The 21,362-nt window shown below is 45.1% G+C and overlaps 1 protein-coding gene across 2 annotated transcripts in view; it reads right to left on the reverse strand.

Annotated features, from left to right (window-relative positions):
* Window positions 1-1,113: 1,113 nt before the first annotated feature.
* Znf608 (zinc finger protein 608) overlaps window positions 1,114-21,362 on the reverse strand; it is a 110,953-nt gene continuing 90,704 nt past the window's right edge. Inside the window, exons 4-10 of one of the 2 annotated variants that reach the window (XM_038332001.1) lie at window positions 12,570-12,657; window positions 9,628-12,082; window positions 7,699-8,116; window positions 6,950-7,122; window positions 4,431-4,584; window positions 2,448-2,529; window positions 1,114-1,735 (exon numbers count right to left, since the gene is read on the reverse strand). In XM_038332001.1, the coding sequence (XP_038187929.1) occupies window positions 1,729-1,735; window positions 2,448-2,529; window positions 4,431-4,584; window positions 6,950-7,122; window positions 7,699-8,116; window positions 9,628-12,082; window positions 12,570-12,657 (3,377 nt within the window). In that variant the 3' untranslated portion in view covers window positions 1,114-1,728. Of the gene's footprint in view, window positions 1,736-2,443; window positions 2,530-4,430; window positions 4,585-6,949; window positions 7,123-7,698; window positions 8,117-9,627; window positions 12,083-12,569; window positions 12,658-21,362 lie in introns of those variants that run through there. The other variant, XM_038332002.1, reaches the window with a different exon arrangement.

Here is a 21,362-nt window from a genome sequence, read left to right on the forward strand (position 1 = left end):
ATATGAAATACCCTTGTGTCACTCCAGTGACAACCAGCTGACGTTTTATATGTTCTATCTACTGTCCACATGTCACAAGACTCACATGTTTACTCCAGGCACAGTGCTACATGCCTTTAATATGAGCATCTGAGAGGAGGCAGAGACAGGGCATGCCCTTAATGCCAGTACTTGGGAGGCAGAGGCAGGCAGATGGATCTCTGTGAGTTCAAGGCCAGCTTGGTCTACAGAGTGAGTTCCAGGACAGTCAAGGCTACTCAGAGAAACCTGTCTTGAAAACAAACAACAACAACAACAACAACAAAAGAGAGAAAGCGAAAACAAACAAACACAAAAAATAAAAAAAGATTTGCATGTTTAGCATACTTTTACACCCGTGTCTATCAATTTGGGGTGCTAGACCAAATGCCCTGTAATTATGCACATATTCACAGAATTAAACATGGTGTTCAGCTGTTATACCTGTGTATCATGTATGAAGAGTTGGTATCTGTGTATTGTTGTCTGGGTATCATGTATGAAGAGGTGGTGTCTGTGCACAGTTGCCTTATATATTCACAGTATGAAGAGCTGGTCTCTGTATGTTGTTGCCATGTATTAGGTATGAAGAGTTGGTATCTGTATATTGTTGTTTTACATATTCATAGTATGAAGAGCTTCTTCTCTGAAAGTTAAACTCCCTTCCAGCCAATGAGAAGTAACATCAGACACACAAGAAACCATTATTTTAAAAAAACAAAACAAAACCTTTTTTAATTCTGATTGCCAAATTATTTAAGGCAGGTATAAAAAAGGAAAGCATCCAATATACATTTTACATAAAATAAACTAGATTACAGCATAAAACAAGTAACCAGGCAATGGCGTTAAAGTCCTTCTTTTCTAAAACTGGATAATTGTAAACATTAAAGAAAAGGAAAACAAAAAGAGAGCAGGGCTATTCAAGTACTAGAGCGATCACAGATGTTTCTGGTATGTGTGCAGGCTACTGGGTTATCTGCCATTCAAGATTATCAAAAAATGATGCCTTGTTATTCACAGATGCTCATTATTTCCCCATCTTAATTTTTACATTATATATACAACACAGTTTTTGTGGCTCTGGCAACCCCATGCCTTCCAAAAGTATTTATTTCCACAATGAACAAGTACAAACAGTGACTACGGGAACACTTCACACTGATGCGTCCTTAACAGGAGCCACCAATTAGACATCTAAATTGTACCAAGTGTCACCATCACAGTTGGCCTTTCTGAGGGGCTTTATGGGAGAGAGATGAAGGATATGCAAGGTTCAGGCACACTGATACAGAACATTATTTATTTACAGTTTCAAAGGGAAAGAATGTAAGCAGCCTGTTGTGGCTAACACTTTCAACATGACAAATACATTTTTTAAAATTTCCTTTACTGAGTGGTTTGCAACTTGGCAGCAGACCCTGTGTGTGCGAGCCTGGTTACTGTTACAAAAAAGTAAAGAATATATATATATGTATATATATATATATATGTATATATACAGATATGTATACGTATATATATATATAAAACAGAAGTTTAATTACAGCAACATTTGTTACTCTGTGATAAAATCTGTAATTTACAAAATGAAATGACTGGTTTTTGCCTGCCATTAAGGCATTTCAAATTAACACCATGGAACTGATGTCTATATAAAGCGCTTCCCCATGTGATCCAGTCACATGACACCGGACACGGCCGATCCTGTTATTCTCTGTAAAAGAAAAGCACACCTTAGCATCGAGTTCTGGAAAAATATTGACAGGAAAAGCCTAAAGACAGCAAGACTAGAAGGCTTTCTTCACAGTTAGTTCTATTTCTTTTGCGGAATTCCCAGGGAAATAAAACACAAAGTAATGCACTACATCTTGGGAGAGTGTTAATTTTATTCTGGCAATCTTCTTTTGGATTTATTTTTCCTCCTTAGGACAGCTTGTAGGGTAACTTAAAACACCAGGGAATAAATATAACCCTCAGCATTATAGTAGCTCATTTCTCCACTTGCAAGTTTATTTTTAACTATAATAAAATGAAGGGATTTGTGTCCTGGCATTTTATCATATAACACTGAGGCTAGAGCCTAGGACCTTGGGCATGCCAGTCAACTGCTAAACCACTGAGCTACACCAGCCCCGTGAATACTGTTAATAAGTTGTAGGGATAACCTTTCCTTAACCTAAGGATGTTACTTTCATGTTAATATTAAAGAAAATTATCAATCATTTCCTTACTGATGTACATCACATTTATAGAATGGAGCCCATGGAATCTAAGTCCCATGGGAAGCATACTGCCATAACGTGTTCATTCATTACAATAATATCAAACACAAAGCATCAAGTTTTTCATCCTCAAAGCCTCTCTTTCCTTCCCTGCAACCATTAGTTTCTGCTGGAACACTAATTTCAGGTGTTGGGAATATTTACCTTCTCTGTGCAGGAAACATTCCCGATGCAGACGCCTGGGCGGCCACCTGCTGAGAGGCAACTAGGGCGGCAGAGGTCAAGCCTAGCGAGGGGGAAGGAAAGGCGGAAAGGTAAGAGGGACACAGGCCCAGTGGTGATGGGCACAAAACCAGTAGCAGTCATTTGTCCATGTGAAATGGTTCACGTGGCTAGGGCAGACTACACACCACTCAGGGCAGCCAATATCTATGCCTTTCCTGAACACGTGGTGGTTTTCTGAATAGCTATTCAGAGGATACAGCCCTTCCACCTCACCAGCTCTGTGGCTCTGCCTGGCGCTGAGTGGTTCACACAGGTACCAGCTAATGACAAGGAACAGAAGCCAGTGCAGTATAGAAACAGCACGCCATTGTGTTTAGAAAACTTTCATAATGGCTTCTATCTATCACTGGAACATTTGCCCCAGTGACTTCAACAGGATGGGTCCCAGAAAGTACGTGGGATAAATCAATTCAGAAAAGACCTGCACTTTTCTGAGTCTAAATCAACTTAAGAAAAACAGTCCTAATCTCCAAGACAAAGGAAGCAGAGACCTGAATGGCTGCACATAAAGAAGTATCTAAATCCCATAGAAAATGGTCCCACTGAAATAGGCATGGGGGTTGTGCATGCTACTAATTCCCAAGGCAGAGGTCAAGGTAGCCTCAGACCTTCCTGAACTAATGCTATACAAAAAAGAACAAGGGAAATGCTATACAAGGAAAAAAAAACATTCTGAGGAAAACACAGTAAACAAAGCAAACAGGAAAATTTTTTTTCTCTGCTTCCATGGTTTTTATCTGGATAAGTTTTCTTTATCCAGGGATAATCTGAGACATTACAGCAACATACAGAAACGACGAGATACTTATTCTGCTCACATATACCCACCTACGTCTGTGATTTCATTTTCCTTCCATGTTCTCCTTGCACTTGGTGATTTGGGAGATCTATCTACCTGTCTGTCCGTCTACCATATCATCTATCTATGTGCGTTCTTTCAACAGAAAGTAACACACGAACACAGAAACCCAATTCCTTTACACTCCCTGAATTTGGACTCGTTTTTCCAACATCGTCTTGCTAAGTATTTGCCCTGTGCTATCACTGAATTGCCCCCTATCACTGAAATGCCCCCTACCCTGCAAAGATCCCATGTTGAGGCCCAGATTCCCATTTTCATTGCATTTGGACTCAAGAGCTTATGCAGAAGTAATTAAAATGAGGTCCTAGGGGCTGCATACTGATCTGATGGGCTTAAATGGACCGGGTTCTAGAAGCCTTGCTTCCCTGCTATGCCCTGCGAAGAAGGAGTAGGAAGCCCCTCCCCCACACTACTAAGAAATGGTGGAGCACAACCAGCAATAGGCTCTCCAGCTACTACTTCCAGTATTGTGACAAAAATAGAGACAGCTACCGATGCCTTATGCGGTGACAGATGGGACAGGTAAGATGTGATCACCTCATGTGTCGTAAATGTGCTCTCTGTCTCTCTCATGTTTAGTGGAAGTGTCCCGTCAGTCAAGGGATGCCTTCAACCAGGTAAGAAGTATTGGTACTGGCCATGCTGGTTACTTGCATGGGAAAAAGATCTGGAGATATCAGAATAAATGACTTCACCAAAGTCACCTACCATGACTCTCTTCTCTCTACAATTTCCCCAAAGAAATTTTTTTTGATTTTTTTTTTTTTAATTTGGGACCCCAGATACTGGCTGGCTGCCACCCTCAGTTGGCAAGATAACACCTCCCAGTAACACTTATTAAGTGGTAGCCACTTCAAGCCTCAATAGAATACAAAACGACTTTAGGTGCGTCTCTCAGGAATACTAGGAAATAAGCGTTAGGAATAATCCCCACAGCTAGTGTTAGTCAAAAGTTCAGTATTGTCATTTTAAGTTAGTGACAAGAAGTCACAGCAACTGCTTGCCCAATCAGAAGGGCACCAATGTGATGAGCTGCTCACCTTGAAAAGGGTCATATTGACCAGGGATGAGAGGGTAGCCCATGCCAACATGGGTGTGGTGGTGGGTGTGCAGGTGCCGCTGGCCAAAGGGGGAGTGGCGATCCCGGTCCCGCTCTGTCTCCCGTTCCCGCTCGGTGGAAGCTTTCTCCACAGGCTGGAAAGAGAAATAGAGCCTCCTTTAATTCACTGACATACAAACATTAGCAGTACCAAAGCGCCTTTCCTACAGTCATGATACTTCATGTACGTCACTGAATAAATACAGACTCAAAACCCTATACCAATGGAAGACAGCTTCAAAGGACATGAACTTGTCTTAATAGAACTAGGCTCACAACAGAGAACCTACCAAAGCAAGCTAAACAGCACCAATGTTTTCTGCAAATATTTCCTAAAGATGATCTCAAGAGTCACTACTCAAAATTGCTGTTTAGACACTTGGTGTCTTTCAGAAACAATTTTTATTTATGAATTTTTTAAAAGGAGTTTTTGAGACTACTCTTAAAGGTTTTCTAATTACCCTTTTATTTATGCTTTGTGGAGGGAAATTATCAGTAAATTTTTCAAAAAAAAAGATAATTTTTTAAAAAAATTATAGGTACACTTTAGTTCCACAGCTCTGAAGGCAGAGGCAGGAGGAGCCCTGTGAGTTTGAGGGCAGCCTGATCTACAAAGTGGGTTCCAGGACAGCCAGGGCTACACAGAGAAATCCTGTCTCAAAACAAACAAACAAACAAACAAACAAAAGCATCCATTGTGTTCCTACAGAAATACACACCCAAAGTCAAATTCACACAACAATACACAGCACACATATTTTAATCCCTTCATATTTCTCCTTCCTGGCTGTACTCATGGGCTACGCGGCTCTGATGCAGCTAGCCTGCGTGAATGTTGTGAAGGAAGTTGGCATACTAAAAGTGTTAAGACTTGTTCTGTTGTCATTACTTCCTCAACAGTGCGTGTAAGAACTCTTACACAGCGTTCCTCGTAGTAGATACTTGGAGCTAATCGGGAAATAACTGAAAACACAGGGATGAATGTAGGCTTATAGTCAAAGACTATGTTTTATAAAGGGGGATGGGGTAGCCCAAGAGGTCCAGGAACTACTCCCCTGCACTTTCAGGGTGGGTGGACTCGACAGGAAACCACAGTCCTGCCCACATTCCAGATTCTTCATTTCTGAGAAATCACCCGAAATGGCAGCTCTTCCTCATTGGAGAAGATTAAGGATTGTGTCTCACACAGACTTCTCCCTTTAGACCCTCACTCCCCTTCCCTGCTCTAGGCTCCCTCTCTGGAACAAAGCCTGTGTGTACTGAGCGGAGGAATCACAAAACAAGGACCATGCATGGATCCCCCGTTTTAGCTTCTCTGTAGTGGCTGTATTCAAAATGTAAGCACGATTTTAATTTTAATTGGTCTCTTTATACACAGCATTTAGGACCGGCAGTTGTCATTTTGCTGTCTCTTTCACAAAGACATTTTTTGGATTGCTTCTGAAGAATGAGAGGAACAGGGCTATGCATCAAGGCCACCAGGCGGGCAGCAGAAGCAGCCTTATTCCCCAGCCAAGTGCTTGCATGTGAGTCCCCCGACTCAAATGAACATCTGGATAAAATCAGCTGCCATGGTGTGTCATGGACCCTCAGCACTGCTCCCGATGGGCAGAGTTCTGACTATGAATATGGACCATGGGAATACCCAGGTCAACAGAAGGATCTGAAACCTCAGGTTGACTGACCAGCACAGGGGACGGGGTGACGTCTGTCTGGTTACCTTTATCTATGTACATACTTAGACACATGAGGAGCTAGGCAGACTGTCTAGGTTGGGTTTCTTTCCCCATCAGCCACTGTCACATAATCATGGGCTACATTTGCTGCTGTCTTAACAGGAAGCAAGTCTTTTAATTTGAACAAGAAAACTTTGATTTTTGAAAGGTGCTTCTGAGGAAAACTGTTTGTTTGTTTGTTTTTAATTTGTATCTTTGCTGTTTGTTTTTCAGGCTAGAAATGTCACCCGGGGAACATGATAGGTAAGTCCTCTACCTATCCTGAACTACAACCCCCATCCTTAAGAAAACATTTTGCAAAAGCTCAATTTGTCTAATAGGCCAACATTTGGTGGCCTTTGAGCCACTTCGTCACAAGGACACTATAAAACAGTCCTCCGGCATTTCCTTTCCTAATGTTTTAACCACAAACATTTTACACGAGAAGTCACTATAAGTTTAAATTTCTGCCTTACACACCTCCTCCTGGGTAAGCAGAGAACACCACACTTTTGCAACAGAAAAGCTCCCCGCTCCCACAAAGGCTGCAATGACATTTTCCCCTCCTGTGTGACCACAACTTATATTTCAACATCCCATTCTTTATGTATCGGAATAGAACAGCATCCTGAAATCCCAGCTGGGCTCCTAAACCATTTCTCTTTCAAGACTGTTCTGTTGCTTGTACCCCCTCCCCCGTTCCCCCTAAACATGGCCTTTTAACTACCAACAAAAGAAGGCTTACAGCAGGGGACTTGCTGCGGTATTGGTTGGCGTGATGTTGGAGCAGGTCTAGGGCTTTGGCTTCACTGGCTGTTTTTGTGTTGATGCTGGGGCTGGTATTGACTTTCTCTGCCTCCTCTCTCCCAGACATCTTCCCATAAACAGGATAATGAAATCCTGGAGAGAGATAGGCCCCTGTAGAGAAACAGCAAATGACACATCATGTTACAGGCTACATCTTAAAAACAAAACAAAACAAAAAATCAGTTGGATTACGTGAATTTTGGGTCCGAATCAGACATCTTAAAATAAAGGGTCACGTTAAGAACATCATTGTTTATCTGTGTCTAGGTCCCCCGGTTTTCTTCTCTGGTTAATTCATCCTGATGAACGGAGGATATAAACAGAATTGAGCTTACAGCTACTTCATCCATTTATGTGTCCGCTTAAGTGAAAGAAACAGTAGCTATAATGGTTATGACAGTAAGTGCTTAGAATATTTCCACAGGCAATAAAGTATCTGTCAGTCTAAACGTCTCCAGTAAGCCGTCAGAAACCAGGGAAGCTAGAGCCCGAGGACTCCTGACATTTCATTACAAAATATAAAAATCTCACATTAAATCAGTTTCATCTTGGGGACTTTAAGTAGCATTAAAAAACAAGCAAAACAAATGTCATTCCCGAAAGCCTCTAATTTATCTTCAGTTGTTAATAGCTATCATCTGAACACAGCCTCTTCCCTCCAATGTAGTTAGAACCCACAACACGTACCAGGGTAACTGTGCATTAAGACAGGAGAAACAGCCCGGTATGCAGGGTGGCTGGGGTCGTACATCTGCGGGTAAGGATAAGCATGCAAGTACTGTATGTACGACTGATGCTGACTCATGGGTGAGGACACAGCCACTCTTGTCCCCCGAGAGTCCTTCCAGTTCACCGGAGTCTTTCGATCATCAGTCTTCAGCTTGCTTTCCTCCACTGACTGAGAGTCAGGGCGCTTGGCCTCCTTGGGCTCCTCTTTGATGTTCGTTAAAGACACAGGAAGACCTGGGACACCACTCTCTTTGTTAGGCGTCTTCCTTGGACTGTCCTCTTTCAATTTCTTTTCTCTGTCAAGTTCTTCTGGCTTTTGTTGATCTAGATACTTGGGCTGGTACACATAATGATGCCATGTCCTTGAATCTGGATCCTGGTTTTAAAATAAAGACCTGTCTTAAGATCTCATTGATTACAAAGCAAACCCATTCATTGACACGACAGCGCTACTTACTATTATTTCACACTGGGTTAACATGTGCTGTTCCTCCTATTCTGATTAAAGTAATCGTGCCTGAGGTAGGCTTCATCATCAAATCCTTTACCACAGGCTAACCCAAATGCTTTGAAAGTTCAGCCAGCATCAAGGGGGCACACGGCAGCTGGGCTGAAAAGCTGGAACCTTAAATAATATCCTCAGACATATTTACTTCAATCTTTGCTTTCCTTTTGCTATCTCACGCAGGTAAAGGGGATTTCAAAAACTCTACTTCAAGCTAAAAGTCGGAAACTGAAGCAATTGCTACAGCTGTTAACACCAATTAGAAGGAAAAGCAAAAAAAAAAACACTTGGTATCCTAACACATTTTCTTCACTGACTACAGCTGAGGCTTGTTACGCTGCCTTGATTCTCACTAATATGCTAATATTTTAAAACCAAAAATGTCAAGTTAATGGCACATATTATGACTTATTTATTAGAAGACAAACCCAACGACAAGGCCTCCCAGATTGTCTGCTCTACTGCAACCCTGGGAAACAAGAGCCTGGTATCGAGCTCTGAAGGGCATGGAACAACTGAAGATCCATATGGCCTTGCTGACTCTGCACATTCATGGCGTTAAACCCCCTTGAGGTTCAAGTCTTGAATGAGAATTTCAAGTTGGTCCTCCGTCCCAGCTTTGGCCGGAAAAGTACACAGCACTTAAGTACTCTTGTTCTGACTCACTAGGGGGTAAGCACAGGGAGGTAAGTTGGGGTGCTGGTCCCGGGGAATACCAGAAGTGTAAGTCGGGGAGACTGAGCTGCATATGTATGGTTTCATGGTGACTGCACTTCATGTGTTCTCGGGGTGGCTGGAGGAACGGCTGAGACCCATCACCTGCAGCTCTTGACCCCTTGCACACCCGCAGCACAAGAGTGTTCTACTTTGGGTTCTAAACAGAACACAAAACAGAAATCCTGGCATCTGAGACCCTTTGCCAGAGACATCTGGTGCCCGAGGTTCACTAAACGGTGAAGCAGGAGCTCAGTGCCCCAGGTTTAGAAATCTTAGAAGGCACGGACAGAAATATGGTAAATAAAAAGAACGAGTGCTTTAGTGGAGGGATATAAAATTTCAGAGTTCGAGAGACGTCAGAGGTCCTTTAGTGAAATGCCTTCACCTTAAGCTCATGAAGAAATTACCTCACCAGAGTTACAGACTTAGGAAACCCACACAGGGCACATGCCCAGAGTTCCTTTCCACACTAAGACAGGTAAGCAGCGGGTCCTGTACATTTTAGAATTGTACAGGAACTCCCAGGGGTATTTTTTTCAAGAGAGGAGGAACAAACTCTGATGATCGCTTCCTCCCAATGAAAAATGCCTCGCCAGATCAAGCCCAACATATGTGCACAACTCAGACTGCTCCCTGTCTGTTGGGGCCACACTCCACAATCTTACTTGTTTAAATCTCGAGGTTGGGTCTACACCTGTCTGCTTCATAGAGTCCATGACAGACTTCATTTCTACAGCCTCCTTAATAAGCTGGTGGTTTTCCATCTGCTTAGCTTTGAAGCTGTCGGCCTGAAGCTGCTGCTGGTGACTGGAGAGAAGCTGTGATTTACCTGTCTCCTCAGTTTTATTAGGCACTGATGGCCCTAGTTTAGAATGGTTTTTGTTAGGCTCCGGAGTAGAGGGAGCTTTTGAGATTGTGGCCGATGGCATGTTTTTCTGTTTACTGTCTTCCTTGCCCAGTTCTTTCAAGGGGAGCTCAGCCTTTCTTTCACAGTCTCCTCTCCCACTCTGGGCCATTTTCTGCTCGGCCAGCCTCTGGTCCTCATAGTACTTCTCATACTGCTGTCTGTAGGCAGGGCTGGTGGCCATCAGCGATTTCTGGTCCATATAGAGCCCATAGGCATACTGGCCATAATAAAGTGACTGAGCCAGGGCAGGGTGTCTTTGTGTGATGACTGACTGGTGCTGAGGCTGTAGGGATGTAGAATTATGGTCCACTTTCTTGGAATCTAACTGCTCTGCCTTGTCTTTCTTCTCGGCATCTTCCTCCGACTCCTTCTTGATCTTCATGCCCTGCGTGTTCCCACCATTCCCAGCTGTGGGGGCACCAACTTGTCCAGGGTGCATGTAACTTGGAGAATAATAAGACTCGTAGCCGTGGTAATAGGGAGAGTGGGACTCTTTCAGCTGAGACGATTGCGCTGAAGTTGAAGGATGCCCTTTCACGACACCGTCTTTATTAGAAATGATATCTGATGGGGAACTGGCCTTTGACCTCATACCCTCTGACCTGCTGTCAGAACCACCATCATCAGCAGCATCCGATATATCCGAATAGGCTGGGCTGCTGGTCTTGGCCGCTGAACTCTCAGCCCCGTTCTGTGTCAACACGTGCAGGGGGACCATGGGTGCCTGCCCGTTCACCAGGGTGCTGCATTCCATCCGGGAGGCACTCCCGATGGAAGGGCTGGGAGCGTTGTCCGTGAACGTGTAAACTTTATCGGCCTCAGCTTTGATGCTGGCCATGCGGCTCTCCTGAGACTCAGACAATCCATTCGCCAGCCCTTCACTCTTACTGAGATGGTCCTTTAAAAAATGCCCCGTCAAATCCTTGCCAGCCACCTTGGCATCCTCCAGCTTCCCCAGCTTAGCATCCATTTTGGGACCCCCAGTCTCCTTTCCTTCTTTGTCCTTTAGCTTCCGCTTCTCCTTTTTCTTTTTGTCTTTGAGTGACACCAGAGCTGGGTTCACGGTGATGGGCTCCCCCATAATTGTGGGCTTTGGTTGAATAGGCTTCAGTGGAGGGCTCTTTGGTGTAGCCTGGACCACAGTGGTCGTGAGGGAGGGCAGTCCAGGTATGGTCCCCGTGGTGGTGGATGTGAAGGCAGCGGTGGGGATAGCAATCAGCTGTGGGGGCGTAGGAGCTGGGGCAGGGGCGATGGGTCGGGCACTTTTCAGTTTAGAGAGGTTTTTGTCCACTTTGCAATTGTTTGCTTTTTTCCCCTTTTCTTTGTCCCCCAAACCTTTTTTGTCAATCAGTCCTTCAGCTTCCAGTTTGGGCATTTCAGCAGCTAAGCCGCTGTCTGCTGCTGCACAGCCATCCAAGGCGGCTGCCATGTTGGAGATGACTGGAAGGTTGCTCAGTTCACTGTTAAGGCCCTTCTTCTTGCCAGAATTCTTCCCAGTTTTCGAACCTATGACAGAACCGGGGCCATTGCTCATGAGTTCTCTCTTTCCCTTGGGGGTCCCAGGGGCGTTCCCAGTCCCGGGTGATGCAGGGGCCTTCACCTGGTCATATGATGACACACCTGTGCTTGGCTCACTGCACTCGAGGGCCACGTTACTCAAGGCTTCCTCACAGTCCGAGATCTTGTCCTCGCTGTCAGGCTCGAACTCCAGCTTGTTCTCTGGGTCCAAGTGCGCATGTGCCTGGTGGTACCTAAGGCCATTTATGTGCTTGTACTTTTTGTTGCAGTTTGGGTGGGGGCAATCGATTAACACTGGAGAGGAGCAGCCTTGGTCCAAAAATGTCGTCTCTGGTTTCCCTTGAGGGGTGGTAGGGGTGCTTCTGGAATTGGTGCGGACCCGTTTCCCGGGTTTACTGTCCTCGGAGCTGGAGTTCAGATCCAGCTCCATTGGGGGCTTGTTCTTTCTTTTGTTGGTGGAGGAAGGGCTGGCTTTGATGTCCTCTGCAGCACAGTTTGGGGGGGTCCTTCGTCCACTGGCGTTGAGGCTGCCACGCCTCCCTTTCCCATTGGCCCCCCCTCTGTTCTTGCTCTGCAGCCCTCTGGACTCCGTGAAGCTGACCTCGGAGCCGGGGGCAGCCGCGGCAGACCTTGCTCTCTTCCCTCTGCCCCGGCCCCCTCGCATCTCCAGGTCACTCGTCGGCGATTCACAAAACCTAGGGAAGCAAGGAATGGGTGTCATAATGAGCATCTCCAAAAGAGCCACGTGAGATCACAGGGACACAAGCTAACACAGAGCATCCTTCATCTCGCCATTTCGAGGGCGGGGTGCAGCCAAGGGAAGGACATTCTGTTTTTGCACAGGTCCATCGGCTCAAGACCAGGCTACCAAATGCATTATATCACCCACGGAGAAACAAAGGGGAGCAGCTCAAAGAGCTGGCTTTCAATCAGTTCCAATTCCCATCTTGAAAAAAGAGAAGAAAACAAAGGAGAGAAGTGAGGGGGAGGACTGACAAGAAACCCAATGGAAAAGAAAGCTAGCATCTGCACTTTACAGCTCAGGCCTAAAGGGCTCAGTTCTCCTTTGCCTGGTTTCAATTACAGGAAGAGTTTTATATATTATTCATTTCTTTCTATAGCTTCTTTGCAGAAACGGGAAGAGGGAAGCGGAGGAAGGAGCAAGAAAGAAAAGGCACCCACCTAGGAGGGGCCCAGTCGTGCTTGGTGCAGTCTAGTAGGGTCCCCACATACGTCTTGTTCCTCCATGTGACATTGACCACTAGGACACCTGTAGGGGAGAGGGGGTGGTTAAAGGGGGAGCACATTTAACACCTATTACTTTATTTCCACTTCATTTATTGTTATTATTTTTACCAGCAAAGTTCTATTCTCGCATGGCTTTCAGAAGCTGCGGTTTGCATCCTTCCCCTTTCTGGTTTCAGTGACCTCAAGTAAAAACCCACAGGAAATGTGTGTGTGTGTGTGTGTGTGTGTGTGTGTGTTAGTGCATGCGTGCGTGCACACGCTCACGAATGTGGTGCAAAGGGGTGAGAGTGTGTGAGGGTGTGATCAAGATATTGCTGACAGAAGGAAATGGTTTTTGCCATGTCCTGCTGTAAAGCGGTGACATTCACCTCTTAATTTTTCTATTATTACACATAATTGCTTTCGTTTGGCAGGCAGCCAACGTAAACCAAGCCGGAGTTACCAGTGCTTAAGCCAGAGGGTGACTGAGAGGAATCTGGTTTCCAATTCAACATTATAAAACAATGGCAACTTTTTTTTTTATTAAGAAAAGAAAAATCCCACTTGCAGATATGTAAAAATAGGCACGGCGGAAAAGGCAGGGCCTTGGGGCAGCTGTGACTTCTTCTTGACCCTCCCCTCGTTGACTCTGTGAAGCAGCGAGCAGCCCAAAGGGCTCCGAGGCTCTTAAAATAGCTCTCGTAAGAAAATAAGTGTGCACAACACATTCGCTCTTGGGGTTATCGGCAGTCAACTTTGGTAAGCATTTGCCACAGAGGATTAGGAGAGAACGCTCGAAACCGACACACGTGTTTCCTTCCAGTCACCCGGCTTTCCCTCCGCAGCACTGCAGACTTCACCTTGGCACTGTGTCTGGGGGGTCACTAAACCTGAGGGCGCGGGCGCAGTGTACCGGACAGCACTGAGGGACAGCGCATAACACCCTGCTTGTTCCTGCGGAGGACAAGTGCCACTTTAAGGAAACACACACACACACACACACACACACACACACACAAACATGTCCTTAAAGCGTATCTGTAGAGGCTGGATTCTGAGACAATTACAAGAGTGAGGTGAATAAATGAAACACCTAAGGGAGCCATTGTTTCTTTCAGTGCCTACCCCTTCCACCCCCAGACCCTTTCTCCAAGTCTTTACTAGGCGACTTACTCACCTATACTATCTACCATCTTGGGAACCTCACAAAGCAAGACTATTTTTTTTTTAAACTGGAGAACCCTTAAATAGAAGGTAAAATATCTGAATGGTTGGGTCTCGAGTACTGGGGAAGGGAGATTTTTCTCTCAAAAGTCTCAAAAAGAGATCTTAAAATTGTTTTCCATATGGTCGGGGCTGCTGCGAGTTACGTGGCAGCTGACTTTACTCACTAGAAATTCCACCGGCAGTAGTCTAGCCGGGGAAGAAAAGCTAAAAAGAATGGCAAGCATTGCCTCAAATCGTGCTTGATTCCTTTTTATTCCCCCATGGAGGGAGGGTGGGGGAGTTTTTAACCGTTGAGTATGAAAAATCCCATTGTGATGAGAATCAATAGCAATTAGGCATTCGGTCAAAAATTGCACAAGATGGAACAATCGGAAAGGGTTCTTTATGAGCACATCCCTTCAGGAAAGAGGGGTGGGGCGTGGAGGAGAGGGACAAACTGAGCTGGCTTTCTCATCATCTGCTCTCTGGGGCCCCGTGTGTGGTGTCAGAGACCTCTGCAGCTGCTTAAAATTCTTTAGCGTGTCAGCTATATTTAAGTGCGGGAATGTGTCTGTATTGCCAGAAGGTTACTGCATTTTAGCTTCAGAGGCAATAGGCTGAAATCACTGCGTTCCAGAGTCCCTGATGTAGCACAAATGTATAATTAAAATTGCTTGAAAGGAAACATGAAAGAAACAACAAACCTTCCATTCTTGCAGTAATAAAATTAAAAACAGGAAAAGTCTGCACAGACACTTAACATTTGTCTGCAGTGAAAGGCTTTTGTTACTGCTTCTCCCCTAAGGGTTTCGTGTTTCCAGCAAACGCGGGCCGCCCATTGGCCAGGGCCTGCTGTGAACGCTCACGTCTGATTGGCTGGCCCGATGCAGCTGGCCCGAGCACAGGATGACAAGGCAAGGAGACAGGGCAGGAGGAAGGATGCTCCCAGCCGAGGGAGAGCTGAAGCATCCATGGCCAGAAGCCCCAATAAAGCTCTGGAAGTTGGAAGCAGCCCCATCCCCCACCCCGCGATCCCCGCCACAGGGCTGCACACAGCCAACAGGCCAGCCCGCACGGTACCCTGACAGCCAAATCTGCGGCCTCCAGCCAGGCGAGGGTAACCGGGCCAAAAAGAAGGACGGGACCCAACACAAGCCATCAATCAGTGGTTATCCCGGGCCACAGGTTGAAACGGTCAGGGAGACAGAAGTGCAGTTGCAACTTCCACGCGAAAAAAACAGTTCACATCTGCTACTGCTTAGGAGCCACGTGGGCCACGTTGTTGTCTGTACTGGAAGGGGTAAAATTCTGTAAAGCAAAGTCCACTTTCAACTTCAGGGAACCTAAATAAGTCACCCTAATTTTTCAAGAAGCACTCTGAATTTAAAATGCTCAAAAGAAATGCTCTTCTCCCAGGGAGGTTTTTTTGTTTTGTTTTTCGTTTTAGTTCATTTTTAACAGCCCCCTCAAGCAGTGCTAATTAGATTCGTGGGCCTGTGGTGGTCCATCTTGTGCAAGCCTCTCCACGGAGTCATAGCAGTTGAATCTGCTTGGAGGGAGTACAGACACTCAGCTGAGGCTCCAGGTTGGGGAAGAGGTTTGGGACTCTTCCTCCATGAACTGCAATTCACTGTTTTTTTTTTTGTAGGTGGTCCACGGCCACTGTGAAGGTCCAAGTAGGCGGCTTAGCTCTGAAACATGGAAATTGCTGGGAGTGGTGGCACTGGCCTTTATTTCCAGCAGAGGCTGGGGATTCTCTGTGAGCTGGAGGCCAGACTGGTCAACACAGCGAGTTCCAGGCCAACTAATGGCTATACAATGAGACCCTGCCTCAATCAAGAAATGAAATCTATAATTTTTATGATTTTGATGAAATTATAAATTTTAAATGTTTTATAACACAAGGCGATATGAAGCATAAGTTACAAAAGGCAGAATGAGGGATGTAAATCAGATGAAAGTTAGTGCCCAGAAAGTACAGACTTGAACTTCATAATCCCAGGTTTAAAGGTACGTTTCTCTCTAAATAAATTAGACAATACACATACTTAGTTCCCTGAAGGTTTGTCTTTTCAAGCACACTTATTCTCCTGAATCCCTTGCCTGTTGAGTTAGGAGCCGGGTTTCTCTCTTCAAGCCCTTTTTATGTTTATAAGAATAAGAATCTCATTGTTTTTTTTTTTTTTTTTTTTTTTTTTTTTTGCCTGTCCCTTTCCACCTATTTGAAAAATTCCTGAGGCATATTACTGTTAATCCTAAGCAAATGTGTGTGTGTGTGTGGGGGGGGGCTACAAGGATGGAATGGGAAGCTCAATAGAATGACTTTCTTCTTCATATTGTTGACACTTCATCCCACATACTGGAATACACACACACACACACACACACACACACACTCAAACTTTGAGGCTTCATAAAGATTCATGCTCTATTTCCTACTCAGATCCATCAAGCATTGGCTGTGTCCATTGGGTCTTTATTAAGTACTTATTTGTTGCTATTGTATCACACTTTGTGGAAAATCTGTTCAGCTTCTGTACTTACAGGGTCTACAGTCTTACAGTAGGAATAGACATGCATCACAGTCTAGAAGTCGAAGCATGGCTTTGCATATTACCTGTACTTAAAAAGAGTGTGCTCTTTACTAGACCAGAACAATCTCACACTAGATGAGAACCTGGGTGTGATGCTCTTGGTTCCTGCTCTGCCCTCATGCCCTGCTCAGAAGGATGTCTTAGACCAGCAAGCTCTCATACCAGTAATCCTAAATCTAACCTCCTATCACCAGATCAGTGATTGGAGCCTGATACAGAGGCAATCAGTCACATTCATGCCAGGAATCTCGGTTAGCAATGTAGAAACTTAGAAATGATGATACAAAGAGAAGTCTAAAGATCTCTGTGTTAACTAAGAGGACCAGGATGGGCAAGGCATGAGCACACGCACACAAGAATCCTCTTTTCCTCTCGTCTTATCACCAGCAGAAGACTATCAGCACCCACTCAAGGGCTACCTGGCTGCTATCTGACCATCTTGTTTAAAAATTATTCCCAGTTTTACACCAAAAATGCATCCATGAGTTCCTGGTTCATGTTTCTGCCGTCAGAAAGCCCAAAGGATCATTCCACTCATCCCACACCCGAAGGCTTTGTTCTGGCAGAGCAATACCAAACTGTCATTGTTTCTCCTCTGGCTCACACCCTCCTTTGTCACTTCAGCCCTAAACAAAAGTTTCTTCAACTGTTCTTCATGTCACACTTTAAAACAAACACTTATTACATTTTCCTTGTTTGCGTGTGTGCATATGTGTGTGTTCATGCATGTATATCCGTGTGCTTACATACCATGTGTGTATATCTGTGTGCTTACATACCATGACACACATTTGAGAGTCAGGGAAAAACTTTGTTTGTTTGTTTGTTTTTCGAGACAGGGTTTCTCTGTGTAACCTTGCTGCCTGTTTTGAAACTAGCTCTTGTAGACCAGGCCGGCCTCAAACTCACTGAGATCCTCCTGCCTCTGCTGAGATTAAAGGCATGTGCCACCACCACCTGGCTTCAGGGAAAAGCTTTTGAGAATCAGTTCTCTCTTCTATCACATGGGTCTGAGAGATGAAGCTCAAGAGGTCAGGTTTGGCTGCAGGCTCCTTTTCCTACTCTGCCATCTTGCTGGTCCCACCCCACTTTTAACTTCCCTGACGAAGGCCTGAGTGCCGATGTAGAAATCCCCCAGGAGGGCTGAAATTCTGAATAAATCAGGACAAACTCCTGAGACAGCAGCTGTTCATCTATAGATACACATCCCTCCAAATCTGTTCTCTCTTGGGTCACTGTCTGGACTCAAAGCAGTTTCCCCCATGATGGTGCTCACCGGCACCCATGATAGTCCCTCTTTTCTTGGATTATAGCTGGATTCTCTCCTCTTCCTTATCTATCACTGTGATTACATTCTACTGAAGGAGAACATGTAAGGGCACAGCCTGTATGAACCGCTAGGACACATTCTTCTAGTCTGTTCTCCTTTCCGTTGGCTGGAATATAAAAGAGTGAAGTGACCTTAAAGGCTACAGGCTCAAGGTGGCAAGGTCTCCCTCCTGTGGGAACTTGAGTCACCAGAAGCTTTCTGCTCACTAGGAATGCTTCCGTGAGAAACTCATACCATGTTTGAACATAAAACTTGTTATGTCCTGGTAGGATGTTCCTTTAACATTTCCCTCCATTCCTGGGCACCTTGAGCGGGTCTCTTCTAGCACTCCTTTGTATTTGGTATGGTGTCTGCACACACATCCCTGAGAAGCACTGACCCTAAAGCACAAGATCACTCAACATTTCCGAACCTCCAGGACTCTCATCAGAATCCGCACCTTTTCTCGAGGTCTCACTGCTTCTGTATTTTTTCCATAAGAGTAATCTCCCACTAGCTTACAGGGTGGCAGACTTTCTCTGTGGAGAGATTCTGGCTTCTAAGTTACTGTTTCTTGTATCTGTGAAGCTGCTGCCCCAAAAACTGGGCAAATGCTGAATGCCCAGGGGTTCTGCATCACTCTGCTTATATTACAGTTTAAAGACTGTCTGCGTCTTAAAAAAGCCTCATCCTTGGGAATGAGAGCATTACCAAGAGACATCTGGATGGACTTGGTGTGCACTCGGGCAGAAAACACAAACCTCATTCTAATAACACCAAACTGTAACCCGTTTCTGCTGTAATCCAAGCCCCGCCCCCTCGCGGGCCACACTTTCTTTTATTTTACTTTTCTAGAGAAACACCAAGGTCCTGGGTCCCAGTGAGACTACTGCACAGGGCGGGGCTTATCAGCAGTCCTTTGTGTGGAATTCCTCTCCAAACATTCCCTGGTTTTGTTCTGTTGGATGCTGTTCTGGTGCTGTTCTCAAAGCTGAAACTGCTCTAGTATCCTCATTCATGGGTCTGGCTCCAGACCGCTTTCCCTTCAACTAGATTCCCTTTCAGAACACAAAGTTTATAATTATTTGAGAAGTTTTTAAATTTGTCCATAAAATACCTACCAGCAAAAAGAGTAAAGTGGCTTTTCTGTTGACTACACCAAGGATGTATGGTGCACCAGCACAAGAAAAGTCAGTGTTGTCACATGCCATGAAACAGGTTTTTTTTTTTTTTTTTTTTTTTGGGAGCCCTACTGCTGGGCTGAATGTTTGAAGAGCCACTTTAACCACATCCTGTAATCAAACCATCTGGAACACAGTTCTGCGATTAGTCACCCTGAACATTGGGCTTTATCTGAACAAATAATGTATGGCAATGGAGCTTGTGAGATAGGGCAGGGCTGACAAAAGGAAGTATAATGAAATACTTTATGCCCTAGTATGCCGTCACCCCAGTCATAAACCCTAGAGACACACTGTTCTGGCGTTAATGCTCTACCTTGTGAAAGCAGAGAGAGCTTAATGATTCAAGGACAGAAGGGCCAGCATTTGCTGGTCTCTGGATTTCTGCTGGTGGCTGGAATATGCTGGCATCACTGTACCTTTGTTAATTATAACCTCTATATGACAGTTCGGCAATCCATTTTGGTACTATTTCCAGGGCATTAGATCTAAGCAGGGTTCATTGGTGGCAGAGTAGTTAGGGCTGTTTGCCAGCGGTTAAGGTAGATATCTAGATATTTGTTTGAGTTCTTCTAAATGCCACCATATAGAAGAGGAGGAGGAAGAGGAGGTGGAGAAGGAGGAGGAGGAGGAGGAGGAGGAGGAGGAGGAAGTGAAGAAGGAGGAGGAGGAGGAAGAGGGGAGGAGAGGAGGAGGAGGAGGAGAAGAGAAGAAAGAAGAAGAAAGAAGAAGAAGAAGAAGACGAAGAAGAAGAAGAAGAAGAGAAGAAGAAGAAGAAGAAGAAGAAAGAAGAAGAGAAGAAGACCCAATCAATACTGAAAAGCAATAACTAGATCTACTCTATCTACCTTTTGAAAAAACAAAGTGGTCCCCCCCACTTTTCTAATATTGAACATTTATATACAATCTGTGTAGTTCTTTTTTGTTTAATCTGGAAGGACTTCCCTACTACAAATACACCTAATAAGTCTTAAGAACACACGCACACACACACATGCACACACACATGCCACACACACACGCGCCACACACTCACACGTACACAGAGAAACCTTGTTTCCCCATGGGCCTTATGGTTTAATATACCTAGTTAAGTCATTTAAGTAAACACACACGCACCACACATCCATGCACACACACACACACGTACACAGAGAAAACCTTGTTTCCCGTGGGCCTTACGGTTTTAATACACACAAAGAACACAGGAGCCGCTTCCATCAACTGTCACCTCCAGCAGCCTTTGTTTCTGGGGCCTGATGAGCTGTATTGATTTGGGAAGGAAAATCATTGAGCTTCTTGGAAACTCGACTCTCACTTATTCACTTGCCATCTATTTCTTTCTCATGAAGACAGGTGGTCAATATCCAGCTGGCTGGTCAGCTAAAGGAAGCTCTGGCTGGTTTTCTTTTCCTGGGCTTCCCTAGTAACGACATCCTCTCTCGTGTCTATGAATTACAGCGGCCTGTTAAGAAGTCTACTGGTGGAGAACAGGGAGCAGAAAAGAGGCTTTCCCCAGCCATCACCAGAAACACTAAAAGGCTGCCCTACGCTGTTTGCTGCACTGGCTGCCTGTGAAGATGGGGACCAGGAATGTCCTCTGGCCAAAAATCACCCATGCAGAAGTATGCGTGAACATCACGACGGTCTTAAGATCACACCGTCTAGGAAACAGCAGGCCAAGACTGGGTGTGGTGGTACACAGCTGTGACCCCAGTACTCAGGAGAGACTAGCCCAAAATTACATCATGTGTGCAAGGCCAGCCTGCGACACAAGAGAGTGTCTGAGAACAAAATCATTTCATAACTGGTCGTTACAGATAAATTCCTGTTGATCGCAGAAAGAGATGTTTCTTTTCAGCAGCCAGGATCTATGTTGTTGTGCAAGCAAGTTTTCCTACTTACAGAATGCCATAGGTTTTATAAATAGCCTCAAATGTAATGAAAACCACCCTGAAAGAAAATGCCACGTGGAGATCTTTGGGGGAAAAAAAAAACATTTAAAGCATGATCAGAAACAAAAGCATTTGCTTTCAGGGTAAGCAGGCAGATATCCCGAAGCAGTACGAACGCTTTACAGTACATTCTTTTCTCTACACAGCAACATGCACAGCACCACAATTACCCTTATTGCTAGCAGGTTCCTCTAACAGCTTCTGCCACACTGTCCAGAGTCCCAACTGGGGACAAGCTGGAAAGCAAGTCTGAGGTGATAGTGCCAGAACAGGGAAGAGGACATCTCTTGAGGTAGTTTCTACAGGACGGCGAGCCAGAGACACTTCACTGGGCACCATGCCAATCCCCGCAGGCCACTTCCCACCAAGAGTGGTAAGGAAAGGACAAAGACACGCGGGGGGGACATGAGGGTTGAGGGAGTCTTCCGAGGAAATATTTGGAGTCATCTAAATGCAGGAACAGAACGAGCAAATGCCACGCTATTTGTACAGTGTCTCTCTCT

This window comes from Arvicola amphibius, chromosome 5 (assembly GCF_903992535.2).
Source record: "Arvicola amphibius chromosome 5, mArvAmp1.2, whole genome shotgun sequence".
Classification (NCBI taxonomy): Eukaryota; Metazoa; Chordata; class Mammalia; order Rodentia; family Cricetidae; genus Arvicola; species Arvicola amphibius.